The sequence below is a fragment of the Syzygium oleosum genome, unplaced genomic scaffold (genome assembly GCF_021117445.2).
Source record: "Syzygium oleosum isolate NSW1041296 unplaced genomic scaffold, Sole_v2.1 Sole_v2.13, whole genome shotgun sequence".
Lineage (NCBI taxonomy): Eukaryota > Viridiplantae > Streptophyta > Magnoliopsida > Myrtales > Myrtaceae > Syzygium > Syzygium oleosum.
In genome coordinates this window covers 8915755-8938604 of record NW_026607497.1, presented here as the reverse complement: position 1 = coordinate 8938604, position 22850 = coordinate 8915755, and the positions used below count along the sequence as shown (strand labels likewise).

At 43.2% G+C, this 22850-nt stretch overlaps 1 protein-coding gene across 1 annotated transcript; it reads right to left on the bottom strand.

Annotated features, from left to right (window-relative positions):
* Positions 1–4614: 4614 nt before the first annotated feature.
* LOC115692964 (cytochrome P450 72A397-like) lies at positions 4615–7676 on the bottom strand. The gene is made up of 5 exons (XM_030619943.2): positions 7463–7676; positions 6753–6970; positions 6398–6633; positions 5520–5901; positions 4615–5064 (listed from the first exon to the last, which is right to left on the bottom strand). The coding sequence occupies exons 1-5, from the start codon at positions 7563–7565 to the stop codon at positions 4615–4617; spliced, it is 1389 nt and encodes a 462-aa protein (XP_030475803.2). The 5' UTR covers positions 7566–7676.
* Positions 7677–22850: the final 15174 nt, after the last annotated feature.

The following is a 22850-nucleotide window of genomic DNA, read 5'->3' as shown; positions in this document are numbered from 1 at the left end:
TAGACTTGTATTTACTGACAGTAACATTGTTAGCATGACACCGAAGGTTCTCTATAAAGCTTAATTAGTTTCAGGTTCTTTGCTCATATTTTCTCTTCTTTGATGATTTGTACCTCTTCTAGTTCGTTGCAAGATCTGCAATTAAAGGCTCAATTGTTGTATGTGTTGCAGAGGTAGCTTGTTGTGTGGTCACTGGAGAGAGGCAAGTGACGCGGGTTTCGAGATTTGTACTTAAAAACAATACTAAGACGACACACTGCCTACTTTGACACCGAAACAACGACCGCAGAGGTCATCGGGAGGATGTCGGGAGATACCATTCTCATTCAAGATGCAATGGGAGAAAGGTAGAGAAACAGCTCGCAGTTGCTCTCTTTCTTTTCTTTTTTTCTTAGTTGTCCTGGGAAAAACGTGACGATTGGGAATGTATTGTCATATGCCCACAATTGACTCATGAGATTTCATTTGCACCTCGCAGGTTTGCAAGTTTGTACAAGTCATGGTGAGGAGGTTTTGTGGTCGCTTTTATGAGAGGATGGCTTCTCCCCTTGGTTTTGCTCTGTAGCATTCCTCTTACTGTGATTTCCGGAGGGGCTATTTCATTGATCACATCTAAAATGTCGAGTCAAGGGCAGATTGCTTATGCAGCTGCTGGAAATGTTGTGGAATAGATAGTCGGGCCATTAGAATGACATTTTAGACGTGATCAACGAATAGCCATTAGAACGACATTTTAGCATTCCTCTTGTTGTGATTTCCGGAGGGGCTATTTCGTTGATCACATCTAAAATGTCGTTCTAATGTCCCCGACTGTCTGTTCCACAACATTTCCAGCAGCTGCGTAGGCAATCTGCCCTTGACTCGACATTTTAGATGTGATCAACGAAATAGGCCCTCCGGAAATCACAATAAGAGGAATGCTACAGAGCAAAACCAAGGGGAGACTAGTCCGCTCCCATATTTATACAGTACGTTATGCCCACAGAGCGTGGAAGGGATACACAACGGAGTGTGTTGTTTATGGATGTGGCCAAAGTGTCGAGGCTCAAGTCCTAGTTAAAGATTGTAAGATAGGATGACAGACCCCTTCAATCTAGTCCACAGATCTACACTTATTTTCAACTCTTTGAAGCATTTTGTTGTTTACCACACCCTTCCTCGTCTCTAGATGCCTAGGCATTCGCCGTAAGCCTTTCCTCGTTTGAACTTCGCCCTTCACTTTAAGGCTATGCCTTAATAAGGGAATGCTAAATTTACCATGTAGGAACTACAAGATCACCCCAAAGTACGGCCCAACAATCATATAGATGGAGGTAAGCTAATGAGCTCGCATAGTAATGAACTTTATTGAAGAGTTATCTATTGAAACAATACTCGTACCGATCTATTTGCCAACAAGTAGATCTAAATAAGGGGAATTAGTTACGTGTCAAGGAAAATTGATATAAGAAGCCATGAATACACTTCTTTTATAATGGAATTCACGGACAACCAATGAGGGATTGTCATAATAAGGGGACCAAAATCCGTTGCCTTACCACTTGGCCCATTTCGAATTCTATTCAGTACTAATAAAGACTTAAGGTTTCAAATGTACTTATTCTCTGAGTAATCATTCTGATGGCTCGTGCATGAGGAGGTGAAGCTCTTGTGGAAGATAAAAGGGTTGAGCTCTTGAGCTACATGAGATGTGATGAAAAACAATGCGAAAGACTATTGGGGTGCCAAATTTAGTACTTAAAACATGAGCAATTCAATCACATCGAAGAGTTATATGCTAAGTAAAAATGAATGAGAGATCCTATACTTCGAATAATCATAAATGAGAGTGCAATTTACTATTGGGGTGTTATCCATAGGTTGTGATTGGCTATTCTATTGGTTATGGTCAACTCTAACTTATTTCTTGATGTTGTAGTTGAAATATTTTAGGCAAAGATCTATAATTTATTGTTATCCTCCTACTCCTATTAGTCATTATGTAAGATGTGGCCTCTTGGGATGCTTTTTCAATGAGTTTTTATTCTTTTCTGCAATCTCACATTGCATACTTTTTATTGAATCCAAAATTACAAATAGAAGATGCGGCAAAACGTATTTTATATACCCTGCTATCGTTGTCTATGCAGATAAACTTATCTTCTATACTATTTATAAAACTAACTTATAAATTGTGTTGTTCACCCCTAAATTACTATCATACTCTCACATCAAAAATTAAATCTAACACAGTGAGGGATTTGAGGGGCAATGGTAACTTTTGCAATTTTGCGGTTATAATTCCGCAATTTGAGGACAATTGAGGTTGAGAGAAAATAGGAGACTTAAGGAAGAGGGAGCAATTATGCCGGGAGAAAATAGAAAAAAGCTATTCTATGATCACTTTTAATTTGTTTTTTTTTTTTTGGGTCTGTCACTTTTTAAATTGTTAACTAGACTGTTAAATGTTGTCACCTTTAAGCAACTAGATAGGAAAAATATTGTTCCAACTAGTCATGCTTTAAGCACCCCCATGATGGGTGCCAAACCTCTAGTTATATATATAAACAAAAGTGCCATCTGTCTCACTTTTGTAGTTTCCCATTTCCTGTTACTTTAGTATTGTAATGCAAATGCAATTTAACTTTGAAAGGGGAAAAAACGTAAATTTGGCCCCAAAAAGAAGGATAAAAAGGAAAAAGGAAAAAGCGAACTATCCATTTCCAACTAAAAATTGCACTTGTTAAAGTTCCTTAATAGTCCTTACTGTACAACAACCAACCTCATATACTTCTCTCATTTTCCGTTTCCAAATTTGGAATAAATATTCACTTTCAATTATTGAAAGGGTTAAAAACATGTTCATTCAATGTTTGCATTCTAGAAAAGAACCATGTCGTGGTAAAAAAAGAAAAATAATGTTATATATTTTTTATTTCTCCATTTAATTAAAGTTATGTATCAACTTGTTAATTTATTATGACGTTGGACAAGGGATGAAAAATAGTCTTTCTTGCCTATTGTGCGAGCATGAAAGCTTGCACTATTTCGTCTCACTTATAAATCCCAAAATTACCCTCGTATTTGATAGCAAAATGTAATGGATCCATTGGTTTATTTGATTTTTGCTCGACCGGGATGATGAAAAATTATCATGTCTAGTTTTTTCAGAGGATGGATCTATTTGAATTCACATATCCCAATAACGAAAGGGCAAATACCGCAAAAGCCCCAAATCAATACACATGTGCCTTATTTACCTCAATCTAATTTTTGTATGATAAAAACTTCTGAACTGGTACACCCGTGCCACATGTATCTCAAATTAATTTTTATGTCACAAAAAGTCTAAAAAATGATGCACATGGGCTACATTTACGCCAAACTGGTGTATTCATGCACCATTTACCCCAAAAAATCCCATATTCACCATAATTTGAGATAAATCCCATTTCCGTGAACTTTTGCTCAAGCGACAAAAATATCCAGCATGGGTTTTTCCGTCCAAAGAAATTTGTTTGGCATCTCACGTGACCAACGATCGTTCATGCACTAAAGACGTGTCAACTAAGTCAAAACAACGCCGTTTCGCTTAGACTGTACTGGATTATTTTCTTGATTCGCTTAAGTATAGATCATATGGAAACCTAATTTGCAAACTCGAAACTCTAACCAAACTTCGCGATCTTCCGGAACCCCACAAAATTAGCTCGACATATATACTTAATAAAACCGAAATTTGCGGTTTCATCTTGTGGCAAAACCCTTGCCAACCGATCCCCAAATTCGATTTGGGTTTCTCTCTCTGTTTGAACCAAAATATTACTGAAACAACGGGGTTTTTGTTTAAATGTATACGGCGTTGATTTGGCTCAACTGACATGTCCATAGTAACACTTCAACGTCATTGGCCATAGCAGACGACGCATAGGCTTCTTTTGTCGGAAAAGCTACTTGATATTTTCGTCGCTCGAGCAAGACTTTATGCTTTTTTGGGATCATTTGAAAAGTGGGATTAGTTTGTCCTAAGGATGTAAGTTTGTGCTTTTTTTGGATCTTTGAAAACTGGGGGTTATGTTTGTGATGAGAGTACAAATTCATGCCTTTTTTTTGGGCATTTTTGGCCGTCAGATATTTGGGTTGCAGTTCGCTAGCAAATTGTATTCTTGAAATTTGTACGACCAAGATTGCATGAACAGGAATAAATCTTGTAGAGCATGATGCGATCATGAGAGGGAAACATATAACGGGATGTGGTCTTCCTTGTTTTTCTGTTGCTTCTTATTTAGTAAAACGCAAGTACCTGCATGCAGTGTTTTCTCTCTCTTTTGACAGAGACTTAACAATTCGTGTATCAGATGTATCATTTTATCTTTTGTGCTAAAGGTGCCACAGAGTTTCGAAGGCACCAAAGAAGGACGTGAAACACAATTAACTATGTCAATCCAAGAAGAGCATGCTGGCGAGTGGTGAAGAATTAAGAAAGAGGACGTAAAACACGGGTAACTAGTTTAGGAATCACTTTTCTAGTCAAGAAGGCGTCACATGTTTTTACATGACTTTTCCTTTATTCCTTAACAAACAGAACACACCCGGCTTATGCACGCAACAAAGCAAACATAGCACGGAATCTGATTAAATATGAGCCGAGGAATTCAATCCGATTCTAGTCAAGATCAAGGGGACTCCATATTGGGGAGTAGGAGTCAGCAAAGGATTAGGGGCATGCTTGTAAGAAGGAGACAGCTGCACAGAGAAATTCTGCAAAATCAAGGTCAGAGCAACTTTGACTTCGAGTAAAGCAAAGTTTTGGCCGATGCAAGTTCTAGGTCCCCAACTGAAGGGGAAAAAGCAAAGCTTGTTCTTGGTTGCTTTTGAGACTCCCTCAGAGAATCTCTCCGGATTGAACTCTTTGGCATCATCTCCCCAAATCTCTGGATCATGGTGGATCAGGATCATGGGCACAAGAAGCACAACTCCCGGAGGTACTTGTATATCTCCCAACTGGGTTGTCTTGTGAACTGTTCTCATCGTCATAAATCCAGGCGTATATAACCTGAGTACCTCATTCAGTATCATGCTTACCTGCATGTAAATCAATTTGTTGTCAGCCTGTTTTTGTCCAAAACGACATTGAGAATGCAACGATTACATTAGCTAAACCTTGCCTAGGGGACCAAATTTATCAAACTTAATATCATTCATGTGATCTATGTTGTAACTTCAAATGAGAAGGCACCATCCATATGTCTCAGTTCTGTCACTAGCAGAACCTAACTTGAGCGACTATCGCCTAAATACTCCTTTTTTTTTTCTTTTGGTTTGGGGGGAACCGTAGGGAAGAACAGCAGCTGGATTTCAGGTCAGGTGGTTACAACTTTTTCCTTCATTTGTTGGCCTTTCATTTTTCGTTTGTTCTTTCGTTTTTCCCTGTTTTTTTTGTGCAGAAAACCATTTATTTGATGTGAGTTTTGAAATTCAGGAATATATGTCTTGAAATTGAGATAAACAGCAGACTACGATACAACGAGAATCCTTACAATTTTTAGTCTGCTCAACCCATCAAAATCAGGTTTGTTGTTGCCGAAAACTTGTAGGACTTCCTCTCTGGCTCTGTCTTGCCAGTTTTGGTAATTGCTCAACAAAATCAAAGTCCAAGTAAGCAAAACAGAAGTCGTCTCTTGACCCGCAAAGTTGAATCCTTTCAACTCTTGAATAACATCCTCTATGCTCATACCCTTTTGATGCCCAGACTCTTGAATTTCTTTCATGTTTGATTTTAGCAACAGTCCCAAGAGATCATCATCATCCACTCCTCCTTCCTTCATTGCCTTCTCTCTTTTGGTCAATATGTCTTCCAACAATCCTTTTACTTTGTGATCAATTTCTTTCATCCTCCTCAGCACTTTGGTTGGCAAGAGGCTGCATTTTTTTATATACAAATTAACTTCAAGATCAAAACTTTACATGTTAATTTAGTTTCTACAGTTTATGCGTGTCTTGTTACATAAATGCACTCAACCATTTTCATCCATTCTTTTGAGGTTAGAGGTTGGAAAACAGCAATCATGATAACAGCTCGATAGAAGATTTGCCTTACTAAACATTGTTTTGACAGGAAAAAATTGCAGCGAGCCCAATATACTACCTTGCAATTACAATCCAACCACTATCCATGATTTGCAAAATCATAAGAAAATTGTCGTCAGAAACTTATCAAGTTCCTTATGTGGCAAGATTCTTAAAGACCGGCACATGATTCGCAAAATCATAAGACAATTGTGGAAAGTTGCAACTGACTCCATGGATAAGGATTGAGGAAGTCAAACTGAAGTTTGTTACTCTTTTTTCTAGTCATATGATTTTGATACAGTTAAAGATCTTGAGATAAATTATTGCTAAATCAATATCAACTTACCTCCACCCAGGAATAAACGCAAATTGAAAAATCTTGTTAGTGAGGCCAATTTGTTCTTGTTGAAGAGGGAGGATGCTCTTGACTTGGTTGTAGGTAACACCGAAAGCAGCTCTACAGAGTACATCACCTGTCAAATGCTTAAGGTCAGGCCAAACATCCACTTCACCAGCCAAACTTTGCGTCTTCCATCCCCTAATCATCTCCTCACAACTTGAACATGTTGCACTCACTACAAACTGTAATTATTCAACAATGAAAAGGCTAAATGAATTGAATGTACGGAGTTTTTTTATAATTAATTATTTTAAGTTCCGTTGCATGTGGTCAGGAAACTATTAGCTGCAAGCAGTAATACCTTCAACTTCTCATAGTGAAAAGCTGGGTTGATAATCTTTCTATGTTTGACCCATTTCTCACCCTCAACCATGATGAGCCCCGATACTAAGAGATCTTCAGTGGCCTTGGGATGTGGCTTTTCAAACTCATTGATCCGTGAAAATATTTCCTTCAACATGTCTGAGTCCATGATGTTCAATACAGGCGTTGGCCCAAACCATGTAAAGCTAAGCTTCCCTGCAATAACCATTTTTCACAGACTTGATTTATTAAGGCGTCAAATGGCTACCGGATTCGATATATCACCCATTTTTGTATGTCAGCTGCTCAAACTAGCATATACATTCTAAGTACCCAACTTGAAACACATCTAGCAGATCGATTTGCATGAGAAATTGAGCAGTTTTAGTAGCCTTATGACCGTTGGTTACTACATAGCTGTCATTCATATGTCATGTGACTTTGCCCTTAAAAGCAACACTCAATCTTGTAAAATCTAATTTATAGCAGGATTTGGTCAACTTGCCTTCCATGAATATATCTCGATTAAATTGCTGAAAAGACACCAGAAATATATTTCTTTAGCAGGTTTTTAGCTAAAAATTACAGCTTCTGGTGAGTTGAAATTGTACGTTGTTTTATACCAGGAAGTTGAGTTTGTAGAATCAATGATATTATGCATATGGCTAAAAAGTTCAAACAGTAACTCAATTTTGATGGCATGCAAACCGTATTTCTTGATGGAGTGATGAAGGAAAGGGAGCAAGCGAGGCGCGATGTCATTGGAGAAAGGAGTAATGGATTGAGATTGAGCTTCCTTGCTCATTCTCATGTTGTCTCTCAGGTCCTGAAACAAAAGCCTGTAAGAGGTTCCATTGAGACCTTGCCGTCTCAGACATCTTTCTAGCTTCTTGGGATTCAACCAAAACAAACACAGTACTTTCCATGCACATGTCACGCCCCGTACCCCACGAAGCATGAGCATCCCGCTTATAGGTCAAAATAGTAGCGCGACGCTTCCAGGTTACGTCACCGACCCGAAAACCAAAATCAGAGAAAACACGCCACATGCAGAAACGACGTATATGTAATAAATATACATATACACCCAGACAATTTAAAAGCAACCACGAGTGGCAAGAGAAAAATAAATTACGATTGATTAAACCCCCATATACATTATCCGTCTACAAACAAAAAGGTACAACAAAAGGCCACGAACAAAAAGGGATCGGTGACCTAGGGGTGTCAAACTAACTACCGGACGGGTACGGTCAAAAAGTGTCGACCCTCACTCCTATGCTGATATCTAACCTACGGTACCCAGTCAGGATCAGAACCCGACGACTCCGAAGAACTCTCGAGTCGCTCTTGATCCTCCTCAGAACTCATGGCCTCCAACTCCATCTCTGGCTCAGGGTCTTGTTCTTCGTACTCGTCTACGTCCATAGGCTTAGGGGCTTCTGCGTCCACCTGCTCTAGAGCTGGATCGACTATCTCCGGCTCAAAAGCTAATCCACCAAGCTCCTCGTGCTCTTCCTCTTCTTCCACAATCTCGTACTCAACCTCAGAATCAGGATTGCCCTCCATATCGACATCTACTATATCACCGTCTGGACATTGAATATCTAGCAGACCCTCTCCCACAAACGGAACGTCGGCGGACCTGATGGGACCGAACTCTACTCCAAAACGATCCCGGAAACACCAGGCTAGATACTCGTGAGTCTCAAAGTGAGTTAAGCCTACGTCTACCCATACTAAAGCATAGTGTCTATAGTACTTCTCCCGTTCCCACGGGTGTGCACGGCCGTGTACGCTACATATGGTGGGGAATCCCAAAGCGTAACGGTGCGTTGTCGAAGTTCATGGCGGGAGATCGAAAAGTCGGTTTTACCACAACCGTGAGAAAACTCAGCAAGTAAAAACCACTAATCCTAAACTAGGCTAATGTGCACCTCCAGAGGGTAAATAAAACACATATATAGATAAATAAACCAGTACAACAATCAATAAGCTCACCCGGGCCCACAACCCAATTCACTACTTTGTCCCGCAGTTAGACTTTTAATATGAATATAAAACATATGTGAGTAAATCGACCCGAAGGCCCGACCCGAAGGCCACAATTTCTCCCGACCCGAAGGCCCGACCCGAAGGCCACAATCTCTCTCGACCCGAAGGCCCGACCCGAAGGCCACAATCTCTCTCGACCCGAAGGCCCGACCCGAAGGCCACAATCTCTCTCGACCCGAAGGCCCGACCCGAAGGCCACAATCTCTCTCGACCCGAAGGCCCGACCCGAAGGCCACAATCTCAATCACTTCAAACATGTACACCAATGCGTCCAATATTGATAAATCAACGTCACGAGAGATGAATACAAGCCAAGGCACTCAAGGTTAATCGCCCACACTAATGTACCAAGCATACTCATTCTCGACTTAGACGCATTCAACTCATCCTCAAAACAATCAATTTACTTCCGTTCTCACCCAATCCACCCGACATTGATTCGCACCTTTATTACCATTCAATGTAATGCACCTAAGGCCCGCCTTGGGTAATTCAAACTTAGTCCTCATTCTCATTGGTACGGGGTCACAAGATAGGATTTATATAAGTCCTAAGTAACCTCTAAAAATGCATAATTCCTTGCCATTAACCAATGACTCAACTAAGTATTCAACTTGGATAAATTGCACAAATTCGGTATTCAATGAACAGTACCAGGGGAGGACACATTTTGCCCATTAAACCACAATTAAACACCCTCATTAAGCTCCAATCTCAAGCTCCAATCACCCAACAACCAAATCCACTTAAATAAGGTTCAAACAAGCCTAAATAATCCCCAAAATGTCCACTTCCAAGTCATTAGCACTTGAACTCAATTAGTGAAACACTTAGACAAAATTTCACAAATTCGGTGCCCCATGAACAGTACCAGGAAAATCAACACTTTGGCACTAAACCACCTTTAAACCAACTCATTAGGGCCTAATCACTTACCCTAATCATTCAACCACTAAATATACATAATTAAGCCTCAAATAAGTTTAATTGATCCCTACAATGACCAATCCAAGGTCATTATCAATTGAACCCAAATAATTTCACACTTAGACAAATTGCACAAATTCGGTATTCAATGAACAAGGTCGAAACGTAACTCCAATTAGGCCATAATCCACCTCTAACTTACTTCATTAGGCACTAATTAGGCCCCCTAATCACCCCACACCACATTAGGCATATCTAGACCATGATTAGGCTTAATTAACCCCCTAATTACCCTCTAAAATGCACAAATAAACTAATTAAGGGTTTAGGGGTTTATACTCGCCTAGAATCGATTCGAGGTGACGGGAGCGGGCGGTCGATTACCGACACGCGGTGAGAATCGACGGCGGCGCTCCGTGGCAAGCCGGCGGTCACGGCGGCGCCGGTGTGATTCACGGCCACACTCCCAACCGAACAGGGGAGGCTGGCCGGCGTACGGGCGAGATGGTGGAGAGAGAGGCGGTGAGGGTGAGGTGGTCGACAAGGGCGGCACACGGCGGTGGACGGCGGCGCGGTGCCGCGAGGTGAAGACCGGCGGTGTTTCTCTCCCTCCCTCGCACGGGAATGCAGGCTGGCGTGGGGCGGACAATGCGGAGGGTGGGGCTGGTCGGCGGGGTTGGGAGGCGGTGCCGTCTTGTGCGGCGGCCCGAAGGGCAGCGGACCCGGCGGCGCGGCTGTTCCGGCGTGAACAGTGGCCGGCGGAGCAGAACGACCGAGGAGTGGCGTGAAGAAGACGATCGTGAGGCCGCTCGGGAGAGAGAGAGAACGTGAGCTGAGAGGTCTGAGGAGAGAGAAGAAACAAGTCAAAAGTGGTCAAACTTGGGTGAGTGGAATCCAAGTGTCAACAATCCAAGGGTTTGGACAATTTGCCCTTGAATCCAATGGCTTAGGTTCACTTCTCTCCAATAATTCAAGGGTGAGAAGGTCAAATGCCCCTAACCAAGGCTGACCAGGTCTGGTTTGGTCCACTTAACCTTAGTTAGTCCCCAAATTTTATCCAAATTTCGGAATAAGTTAAAATGGCCTAGGGGCATTTTCGTAATTTTCCGATCCCGGACCGAAATTTCAATTTTTGTCCATACCGGTCCTATATGTTCATGGGAGACTTAATACGGTGTCGGATTCGCGAAATTCACTTTCTACGCCTTCGAAAATCGCCTGCGAAGTCCCGGGAATAAAATAATATTATTTTTCCAATTTTTGTCGAAATTCCTATTTTCAGCCGATCTTGTCCCAAACTTACTTGGCCACTATAAAATGACGTCCGTCCTATAAAATAGTCATAATTACCCTTGAAATTTTGATATCGGAGTTCGGCTCAATATCGCGATCAAAATAACTCGTTTTGAAATCTTAGGATCTCTCACTAACGGGTGGCCATTTAGGTGTTACGCGTATCGACCTAAGACTGTCCGAGTCTCGATAGTCTCAAATCTCGAGAGAAGGTGAGAGATTATCACTAGTACCGGGGGTCGCGATCGTTCGGATATAATTTGGGATTTGTTTGTCAGGCGTACTTTCGGTCGTGCGGAATCACCCGCGATCCAATCGTACGTTACTAACTATATCAAATCTATTATCTTCCTAAGATCGGCCCATATTGGCTCAAGATATTCCCTCGACGTTTCTCGAAATCAGTGTCCAATCACGATCGTCTTTCTCGGTCCACGTACCTGTTCCTATTTTAGCCTTTCCCATTTGGTTAGTATCCCGTGATTGATCAAGTCCGGGCGAGACTCACTAAAATCACACGAGAATTAATATACGCTTTACTGGTTCCGATAGCGGGTCAAAATTCAGGATGTTACAGCACAAGTGAAGAAGGTGATCAGGACAAGGGAGAGAACAATCGAATAAGCCAAGGACATTTCCATATTCGACATTAAACATATGATACGCTTGTCTTGTTTCTGTAAAGAGGAAATAAATAGGACTCTTGAGGAGCAGAAAGACGTGGTATTGTAACAACCTTTTGTTGCGTATATTGGAAAAAGGAATTCGTTGACTTGCTTTTAATAAAGGAGAACCTTCTTCAACAGGTATGTTTCTTAGTTTTTATTATCACATCTTGGTAAATTTCAAAACTTGTTGGTAGAATTAGGTGACTGGCAACTTCTTGGCTTTACCGGCAATGTACTTGTTTGAGATATTTTAGATATTCTAGATATTTAGGTTATTCTGGTTATCTTATTAGAGATATTTTAGATATTCTAGGTATTTAGGTTATTCTGGATATCTTTATAATTGATTGTAACTGATATTGTAATAATAAAGAGTACGTGAAGTTGTACAGAAAGACTATCTACAGTAATAGAATATTATGATATCAGTTACAATCTATCATAAAGATATCTTGAATAACCAAAATATTTAGAATATCTAAAATATTTCTAACACGTACGGGGTGTATCAATACCAAATTGAATAATAATGCCATGTTTGTTTCACGAAAATCAAACTTTGCTGGAAAAGTAGTTTCAGAGAAAGCAAATTTTATGGAAGAAAGATATGATTTTCCAACGTTTGGGGTGATCTTTGCAAGTAAAGTGAAGTCTATTTTCGTATGTTTTTTTTTTTTGTAACCGAGGATCCGCCACCATTCCTCGGGGACGAGCCCGCACAGGTAATCGGGGCGCCTATACCTTGGGGGAGACTAGCCCAGCAACCCACCGCTAGGGCCCCCCACTTAAATTACGGAACCGAGCGGGGATTCGAACCCAGAACCTCTAAGGAGGGAAGGAAAACGCTCACCAATTCGGCCATGTGGAGGTGGGTCTATTTTGGTCAAGTTAAAAGCAATTGATCCTTCTCAAGTGAAGAAGCGGCTAATATTCTACTTGAACTTGAAAGTAGTAAGACCATTATCTCAAGTTACCTAACAATAAAAAATTGCTCACTTGTCAAACTGAATAACCCTTGATAATCTATTATGGGATTCGAAAGTGATGAAGTCAGAATGTGAAGTTGCTGACCGGCCAACAATCATGTCGCGACCTTTCTGAAATCTAACCAGGATGAACAAGCAATCAGATGACGATTGTTCCGCATTATCTGGGGAAATCCAAAAGCATTCGTCATCTCAAAGTCAGAGAATCGTCTGATGTAATCATTGTCCTCTGTGATGTACGAGACCACTTTTCATTTTTTAAAGTGTTATCGTCTCTGTCATTGGTATTCCTGTACCGGTTTGCATCGACAGCTGCTACTTAACAAAGACATTTTCTTGAGTTAGACATCATGCGGGGGCTTTCATTTTCTTGAGTTGACATCAGAATCATGGCCGATGCAGTCACAGGCGTTTTCAAAATTATGACACGAAAGTGCGTAACTCATATTCGGTCTGACGTGTAACGGTGCCTCTGCTCTCCTATGAGTCAACGGTGTTGTTGTCTCCAGCTCCACCACATATTTTCCTTAAGAGAATCACGGATCTTACTTGATGGGTTTGCTAGCCCACCGCCACCGAGTAGGAATTCTTAAATTAGAAAAGAAAATAAACCAGCCAAAATAAAAAATTAATGAATAAAAAAGAAACTTATTAGCATCATTTCTGTCGACACTAAAATTTAACTACTCCATTATCACATAGAAAATTAGAGAGTCGACCCCGATTAATTAAAAAAATATTATTAACATAGTTCACATTTGCATTATAGGTATTAGGAACATTTTCATTTTAAATATGTCCACCTAAATTGCATTTAAGTTGGTCCGGTCATAAATTGCCTTAGATTTAGTCTAAAGTCCGGCATGAATTTGAGGAGAGAGGCCTAAATCTTATTAAAAATTTCAAGAATAAGCCCATATACTGCCAATATTAATAAAGTTCGCCATTAATTCCCTATTGTGGCCGAAATTCCCATGTGCATGTGTGAATTGAAAGCCCAAGTTGCGATTGGTATAGGCTTAGGAGAATTAACGCTAGGCGATGTTATCATCCATTTAATGAGTAAATGTTTGTGCCTACCTAGTAATCCATTAGTTTTCCTCTAATGGTTCACCTCAAGGAAGGTCACGACAGTTCCATGTAAAATGATTTTATATTAAGTGTAAAAGAGGTGATTTAAATATCTTTGTTTCAAGAGAAAATCAATGTAGGATTACTGGCACCAACACCGGTGCAAAATATTTTCACTTCGAGAACGAAAATTATCCATTATCTAGTGAAATGAACACAGTTGGCAAAGTTAAAATTTAAATATGTTAGTATCTTGACTTTGCTAATAGAGAAACCCTTTTATATTGCCAACGTAATAAGTAAAAATCCATAGATATATGGAGAGATGACTACTAAGATTGTAAGTCTAGTAGCACCTATCTTCGTGCAATCAAAGTCAAAAGAGACGAAAGCCCAGGAGTATGGCTTTAATCGTCCGGTTACCTGGAAGCCATGGAACACTTGTAAACTATATGAAGTGGTATGGTTACACATCACCTTTGGCTTGTACAAGTGACTCTAATCCAAATCATTTTGTACAGTTTGGATCTCAACAATTTTTTTTCTTCCGTTAAACATGAAACATGAGATCCAAATTGCACCATTACGAAAGAGAAGTAACGGTGCCGTAAGGCTAGCAATGTACTTAGTTTTTCAATGCTAATATCAAATGGAATACATCTTTATTTAAAATACTCGTTACTAACTAGGCCAAGCATCTCTAAGTTGAGTGCACTATTAGTTTCTCCCAATATAATATTACTGGTTAACTTCATTTAAATACTTAACTGAAAACCAGTTTCATATATGATATAACTATGATAATGTATGTCAATTTTCCCAACTAATGCATGTTGACATCCAAATTTTCGCCAAAGGAATTGTACATACATCTAATAAGAAAACTAGGGATTGAGTTCATCAATAATGATAGAATTTAAACCCTAACCAAAATAGCATCGATCTTGCACTGGCGTTACTTGCTGTTTTCTTTGCATTTAAACCGTAGGAACATCTATACTTACACACGGTGCGTTCACATCAAGGAAGCACGAACCAGTTGTGAATCTCCTCGAAGTAGCATGGACCAGAATTGTGAAATAGGTACTTTTGCTCGTGATTGGCACATGTTGAATCAGTGAACAAGGCAGCATATAGAGTTGACCAATCCTTTCCAAACGTGGAGCTCATAATCTTGGCCAAGAGGCACAGGAATTGGCCGGCTACACATGCATGGAAAGTGAAGGTGGCCGCCCAAGGAGTGAGGAAAGTTGGAACATCCTTACCTTGTGAATGACCTCGCAATCTCGGCCATTGGAGAGACAGAGACTCACGAACAATCTACCAGGATTTCTGATCATTTCATGTCACGCCCCGAACCCCCATCGAGCTCGCTACATCCCCCTCTACGCTCGAATAATTGCGACGTCCCAGGAACGTCGCCGACCCAACCCAAACATCAGAGCCACATGCGGAAGCGAATATAATAACCCCGGACAAAACGATGACGACAACGGGGTAGAACAACAGAACAGACAAACAATAACAACAGCATTTCATACAATATTACAGCACCAAATATACAAACATTATATTACAGACATATTTAGCAAACTAGCATCCGAAATCACCGTTATAACAAAATATCAGGGGCTTGGTTATCTTAACTTCACTATCGGATAACCCAAGTTAAACAACCCCTAAAATAGCCTAGGGAAAGCCTACTGGTCGCCTTCCTTTCTGCTCCTGATTCTTTGGGCTTGAGCCTCCGGACACTCACCTGCAATTCCACCGGGCACCAAAGGTGGTTCCTCGAACTTCCAAAAAGAAGAGGCGAACTTCCCGGGTTTACGGTTGGGGGTCTGAAATTGTGGATTATACAACTATGAGACGAATCTCAATAAGTGTACAACCCCAAACCCTACGTAGGCACTCACGTGCCGCTAGACAGAACACGCATCTCACACAATGATCAATCAATCTAACAATCACACACGAACCTACCCGGAACCCATCATACACGTTCCTGCACGTTAGACCATAATACAGCCAGCACATCACAGCAAGGAATCACAGACGCGCGCGTGCCTCAATTATAAGATAGAAACCACTTGGGCACGTCCCATACCGTGCCTAGCAGTTTCTACCCCATAATTAAGCATCACATCACGCGATACAAACACACTCGCACACTAACTCACACCATGCGTCACTTTCTCAAACCTCGCACCTCAAGCCAATTCCCGCTCATTCTCAACTCTTCCACCACTACCGCGTCCGCGTAAAACGCATCAGGCCAACGGTCTTCTGACCTCGTCAGGCATCGTCACCCCGTCGGGCCGGGCATCGTCACCTCGTCAGGGACGGCATCGTCTCGCGTAAACGAACACGCCTCAGGACGGAATCCTACCTCTCCTTTTCCTTAATTACCGTGCCCGCGTAAAACGCATCAGGCCAACGGTCTTTTGACCTCGTCAGGCATTGACACCCCGTCGGGCCGGGCATCGTCACCTCGTCAGGAACGGCATCGTCCCGCGTAAAAGTACACGCCTCAGGACGGACCCTTTCCAACCAATCCTACATTTCCATATCCTCGTTCCACTCAAACCGCACTTACACACGGCCAACAATCACACGACCAAACATACACACCTCACACACATACATAGCCACGCACCAATTCACATCTCACGTACACTTCACAAACACACGTTCTCGTCACACGAACACCACACGTTCACCCACACTCGGCACACGAACTCGTTACGCAATCACACCACCACACTAGCGGTTACACACATGATGCACACGGTCACACTACCACGCCACATGGCCAGTCCACAATCAGCCCAAGCACAATCCCAAATCAGCCAACAACCACAATTCACACAGCCACGTACACAATTCAATTCATAGCATAATCCCACCGATCGATTGCACAATTCAACCCCCAATCCAGCCACAACATCACAGCCCTACCCGAGCTTCCTAAACCTCAAATTTTCATCGCCAATTCAGTCCACAACCACCAAACGATCAGCCACTCATTCAGTCCCAAAACAGCCACAAAATTACCTCATCAAAATAAATAGTAAACGAACTCCAAAAATTCTAAAACTTGGATATATCATAAAACACATCTTGATCAACATTTCTTATGAAGAACACGAAATCCGGTTCAATCTGCAACCATGCCTTTTTATCCCTCGAAATCAGATCAAAATCAGTTCGCTCTAACAGACTGTTTTGTCCTAAAAATACATTTCTTTCAACATCCAAATCACCTTGAAAAGCTTTGAAATTTTTATATGTTATATCCACAAATGTCCCCAACGATTTTTGTGAAGGAAGTATTTTGAAAATAGGCCTGGAAAAATTTATAAAAATTCGAACAGACCCGAAGGTCGGGTGAACAGTAAATCGGGCAGTTTTATTTGGGTCCAAAGATGGACTTCCGAATGGCATCAAATGATTTCCAAAAATTCCCAAATTAAAATATGTTATACGTCAAGATGTTGGGAACAACTTTAACGAGAAAACTTCCTCAAATTCGGCCCCCAAAATTCTCCACAAAAATAGCAAACCGGACGGGTACAGTAGTCACAAATCCGAAAATCACACCAAATCACACGAATTCAAACCGTGATCGTTCCGTATCATCACGGCCCTATCCGAACCTCCCAAACCTCATATTTACAGTCTCCAAATCAGTCCACAACCACCCGAACCACCAGCCACTATTTCAGTCCAAAACAACCTCAAAAATCACCTAAATCGAACCCTAAACGAGCCTAGCAAATACCCGAGGTCCTAGGTGTCGATTGGGGAAGTCACTTACCTAAGAAAGGCGAGACGAACGGGCTGGATGGGTGGCTGAAACGGGCGGAACAGCAGCAGCAGCAGCGCCGGCGGTGACGGGAGGAAACGAAGATGAAGAGAGAGAGAGAGAGAGAGAGAGAGAGAGAGAGAGAGAGAGAGACTGATCGTGGGGGTGGTGATGGCCGGTGGTGATGGGCTGGAAATGAGGAGAGAGAGAGTGAGTGGGTTTGACTAAGTTGAACCAAAATTTCCAAATGCCTAAATTGCCCTTAAACACTTGGTCCACATTAATCCTTATCCAATAATTGAGGGGTATTTTGGTAATTCACTAGGCTGCATTATTGGGCTGATATTATCCATAAAATATCCCCAAAATAATTTTCCAAAAATTCGGAATTCCCAAAATTAGACCTAGGGGCAAAATGGTCATTTTCCGGTCCCGGGTCGAAATTCTATTTTTCGACCGTACCAACCCCAAATGTGTGTGGCCAACATAATATGGCGTCGGAATCGTGAAAATAGTCTCTTAAGCTCTCGAAAATCGACTGCAAAGTCCTGGGATTAAAATAATATTATTTTTCACTTCCGAGCCAAAATTTCAATTTTCGACCAAAACAACTCTAAATGTGCGTGGCCACCCCAAAATGACATCGGCCTCAAAAAATAATCTCATACGGCCTCAAAATCGACATCGGTGACCAGAGGGGCAAAATCGTAATTTTTCCAGTCCCGAACCGAAATCCATTTTTTTGCAGAAATGGGTGGCCCCAAGGTTGGCCAAGCCAAAAACGTCATCGGCCGCTCAAAATTGTCACTTTCAAAATTCTCGATTCCCGGACCCGAATTCCAAGAAATGACTAAAATTAAACAATCGCGACTTTAGCTTATCTCTGGCTAACGGGTGGCTCTCTGGAATTACGCGCTCTCGACCTGTGACAGACACTATGTGACATTCCGAATTTCGGCCCATAGTTGGGATTTATAAAACGTGTAATTCGTCAGTGTGCTTATAGTAAAATCTCGCCCGGGAACTGATCACTCTCGGTTATTGTTTTAAAATTGAGATTTCGCTAGAATCGCGCTCGATCGAATTCGGCCGTTATTTAGACCCGAACTTGGCGATCGATTTTCGGGAGTTTCGGGACGAAATAAATTGGACGGTGTCAATATTATCGTAGCGCGTTGAGATTGTCGGGAATAATGGAAAAAGGGAGTTTTTGACCAGGTGCGAATTTGGACTAGTAGACCTCCCTCGCTATAGTTTGATTTAATTAATTCGGCCTTTGTCCCTTTTTATATGCGAGGCTTATTTTGGACCGGTAGATCGCTTTTGGTTTTGAATTTGGGTCATCGGATCGCATTTAATATTTGATTGAAGTTAATTTTTTTTATTGTTTTTCTCTCTCCTCTCTCCTCCGCGCGCACGCTCCCCCTTCTGACCGCGCACGTTCTCTCTCTCTCTCCCTCTCTCTCTCTCTCTCTCTCTCTCTCCCCGGTCACCTTTTCCCCTTGCGCACGTTTGGCCCCCCCCTTGTCAGACTCATCCACGCATCTCTCTCTCTCTCCTTCTTTCTCTTCTTCTTCCTTCTCTCTCCTTCTTCTTCCTTCTTCCTTCTTCCTTCGTCGACCCCGACTGGTTCTGCTTCTGCCTTTGCTCGTCCAACCGGTCGCCGCCGCTGCCGCCCTTCGCCGTCCGCCTCGCGCCACCGTCGCCCGACCGAGCCGTGACGCCGCTCGTCGCCCGCGACCGCCGCTCGTCGGCCCTGTCCGCTTGTTGCCGGCTCTGTCCCATGTGCAGCGCACGCGAGCAACGGCTTGCAGCAGCTGAGTCCGCCGCGGCCCCGGCGCCCTTGCCGCCCGCCGGCTTTGTCCTCCGTCGCCCGGCCACCCGTGACGCCGCCGTGCCGCCTCCGGCCGCCGCGCGACCAGTCCCTCTCCCTGTTTCTCTCTTCCCCGGTCCCTCCCCTGTTTCGGCTCCGACCGTCTAGCCGCCGCGTCCGGCGAGTCCCAGCCGCCGGCCAGTTCGTCCGGCCACTCGCCTAGCACCGCCGCCCAGCCAGTCGCCGCCGTGCCGCCCCGTCGCCGCTGGTTCGCCCCTCTTCCTCAGCCCCGATCTCTCTCTCTCCTTCTCTCTCTCCCGCTGTCACCACCTCCCCGGCTCACCTTTCCCTCCCCTCCAGCTCGTCGCCGCCGCGTCGCCGTCGCCGCCGCGTCGCCATCGCCGCCGCGTCGCCGTCGCCGTCGCCGCCATCGCTCGGCCGTCCTAGCCCCGGCCAGCCAGCAGCCCAGGCCAGCTCAGGCCGCTTGCCCAGCCGTGCTCGAGCTTGCTTAGGCCGTGGCCGGCCCGTTGCCCACGCGACCAGGCCGCTCGCCATTGCTCGGCCCTTGGCCCGTCCCGTTCGGTCGCTCGCCCGTGCACCCGGCGCGTTGCCCGTTCGGTCGGGCCGTCGTCCCGGGCACGTCGCCCATCCCGCTCGGCCGTGCGCCCGGGCACGCCGTTCGGCCACCGCGCCGCGCGCCGGGCACGCCCGATCGGCCACCGTGCCCGTGTTGGCCGGCCACCGTGCCCGTTGGCCGGTGCCCGCGCCTAGTTCGGCACTGTTCACCCGGGCCATTTTAGGCCCGAGCCGATTTTCTCCGGGCCAAAATCAAGTAAGTGACCTCCTATTCCTTATTTAGGACTATGGGTATTTTTAGACTTGTTTAGGATGTGTTTGGTACCGGGTTAGGAATTAAATTAGGCGTGGGCTGATTTGACTGATTGTGCTCAATTTGTGAATTATTGTGGCGGTAATTGTGTGATTAATTTAGTGATTGACTGAGATAAATAGCATGACTGAATTGTCGTGGCGCTTGTGGGTGAATTGGATTAATTGAATGTGTTGACTTGAATGTCGGAATCGTGAGCTTGTGATTTGAAATTGGGATGATTGAGGGTGCATATTTGTGGCTATTGTTGGTGGGTCAATGATTGGCTTATCGTGGCATTTGTGAGTGGAATTGATAGCTGAATGTGACCGACTTGAAGGTCGGGTTGGTGGAATATTGTGATGAGCATGCCTTGAGTTCGATTGGTATGATTTGTGAAAATTGCGAATTGTGTTATGGTGCATGTGCATGAGAAAAGCCCGGATTGATCGGAGGGCTGCCAACCTGAGGCGTGGTTACGCGGGTGTGGCGAGAAAGGCATGACCAGACCTGAGGCGTAGGTTACGCGGGTCAATGGAAGGGAAAAATGTCTGAGGCGTGGTTACGCGGGACCGAGCCCGGCTTGATCTAAGGGGCGAGCACTGAGGCGCGATGGCGCGGGGCCGTGAGATTGGGCTCGAGGCGCGTGGCGCGGGCGGTGTGAAAGGACCTGGGAGGTCGTGGAAAGTTGTTCGGCCACGTATGCGAGTTGAGTGTGATTGAATTGATTGGACTGGCTGATTGAATGTGTGATTGAATTGGTTGGATTGATTGAGTGCTAGTGTGGTTGGTGCTTGAGTGATTGTGATATGTTATTAGACTATTAATATTGCATTACCACGTTTAACTAACGTGCAGAGCATGCGTTTGATGGCGAGGTAAGTACAATGACGTGGATTTTATATGTTATGGGGTAGATTGCATGTACGACTTGTCGGGGTACGCATTGGCCTACGTGGGGTATAGGGGGTTGCTTATTGAGACTCGTTCTCACGGTTATTATATAACCATTTTAGATCCGCGACCATGAGTGACTGGAGACACTGCAAGGGTATCTCGGAGATCAAGGACGGGTCAAGTTGCCCCATATTTTTGTGTGCCCCTCTTTTGTATAGCGAAGTAGGATATCCAACCACTACTCCGTTTTAATGTTGTGTATTTGGAATTATTGTTTTGTGCTATCCCTTCGTCATATTTTACTGTCTGGGTTGTTTTATTTCGCTTCCGCTTGCGTAGTTCGTTTGGGTCGGCGACGCGTCCTGGGACGTCGCGTTCAATACGACCATGGAAGGGGTGTCGCGCGCCCGTTGGGGTTCGGGGCGTGACACACTAAGTCAAATCACGTTTAAGTTTGCTCGAGCCAAGGCGACCTCGATTGTCATATAATTGAGAGGGTCTGTCGCTAATTCCCTTCGGACACGATCAATCAGTTAGATCGGTCTCTGTTGGCCCAAAACATTTCCTCGTCAATCCTTATGGTCGAAGGTCGAACCAAGGTCGAGTTCTTTGGTCGTGCGAACTCAATCCCGTAATGGCCTTACCCCTAAGGTTAACATCCCGAGAATGCGCGGATCCCGGGTGAGATCTCACTATAGTGCATTGGTCAAATTCATTTCTTAAATCCCGGAAAAAGGATCGAAAATTCAGTCCGTTACATTTCAGAGCCAAAAAGGTTCAGAGAAAGTGAACACAGATTCGGCTGTGAAGAAGCAAATGGAGGAGGGAATCAAGCTAGGCCAAGAACCGTGCACACATCAGACGCAAATAATAGTTAGTAAAAACATACGAGGGACGGCCACATCTTAACATGAAATATAAGAAATTAGCCACAAGTTTGGAGCGACTAGGCAGCATTACTAGTCCTAAAAAAGCTTGAATGATTAGCCATTTTGGGGGCGACAGCACTATCCAGCAGAGTCTATATTGAAAGAGAATCATTGCAGTAGACTGAACAATAGAGAACCCAATCGAGTAACTAATCATGTTGCATCATGCATGTCGATGGAAAAGATAGTGGTCTTTGACAGTGTCACTGGCGTTAACTCAACTTTCTACTAGACCTGTCTTTGGTATTTCATCTCATTGGATCAATTCGACGGTTTGGGTAAATGTAATCTCTGAGAAAAATGAGTGATGTTTTGAAAAATATTCTTCATATTAAGCTTACTTGAATTTCAAAGAGATGGACAATCATGGTTGGAAATCTAGTCTGTTGATTGTCTAATTAAGTTCGTGAATCGGAATTTCTTGGTAAGATAAGGTTATTTTCTCTTGAACTAATCTGAGTTTAATGTTCAAGTGAGATTCTATAGCGCTAGGTCTTCTTGGAAATTATTATATTTAGTCTCTTGAACTTTCTACCTAAAAGATGCACTTAACTACATATTTTGTGCCCGAATATTTGTACGTCAAATTGAGTCACAACAGCAATGCTTATTAAATATCACACATATATCAGAAATGCCTCTCATTGACAAAACTTTGAAAAATTACCTCTTGTAATAGACAACTTTCGAACTTTAGATAGCTTTTCTTTCATCAGTATAAGTTTTCTTTAGATAACTTTCGAACCTTTCTTTATTTTGATCTATATATTTTTAGATGACATTG

What these genes read in the sequence shown, in the direction of transcription:
- LOC115692964 (XM_030619943.2), bottom strand. Translation starts at nt 7,565, where the DNA reads ATGAGAATGAGCAAGGAAGCTCAATCTCAATCCATTACTCCTTTCTCC. An exon ending in GCGTTTATTCCTGGGTGGAG is followed by an intron (nt 5,902 to 6,397) that starts GTAAGTTGATAT and finishes AAAAAAATGCAG; the next exon opens with CCTCTTGCCAACCAAAGTGC. An exon ending in GGTTGAGCAGACTAAAAATT is followed by an intron (nt 5,065 to 5,519) that starts GTAAGGATTCTC and finishes ATTTACATGCAG; the next exon opens with GTAAGCATGATACTGAATGA.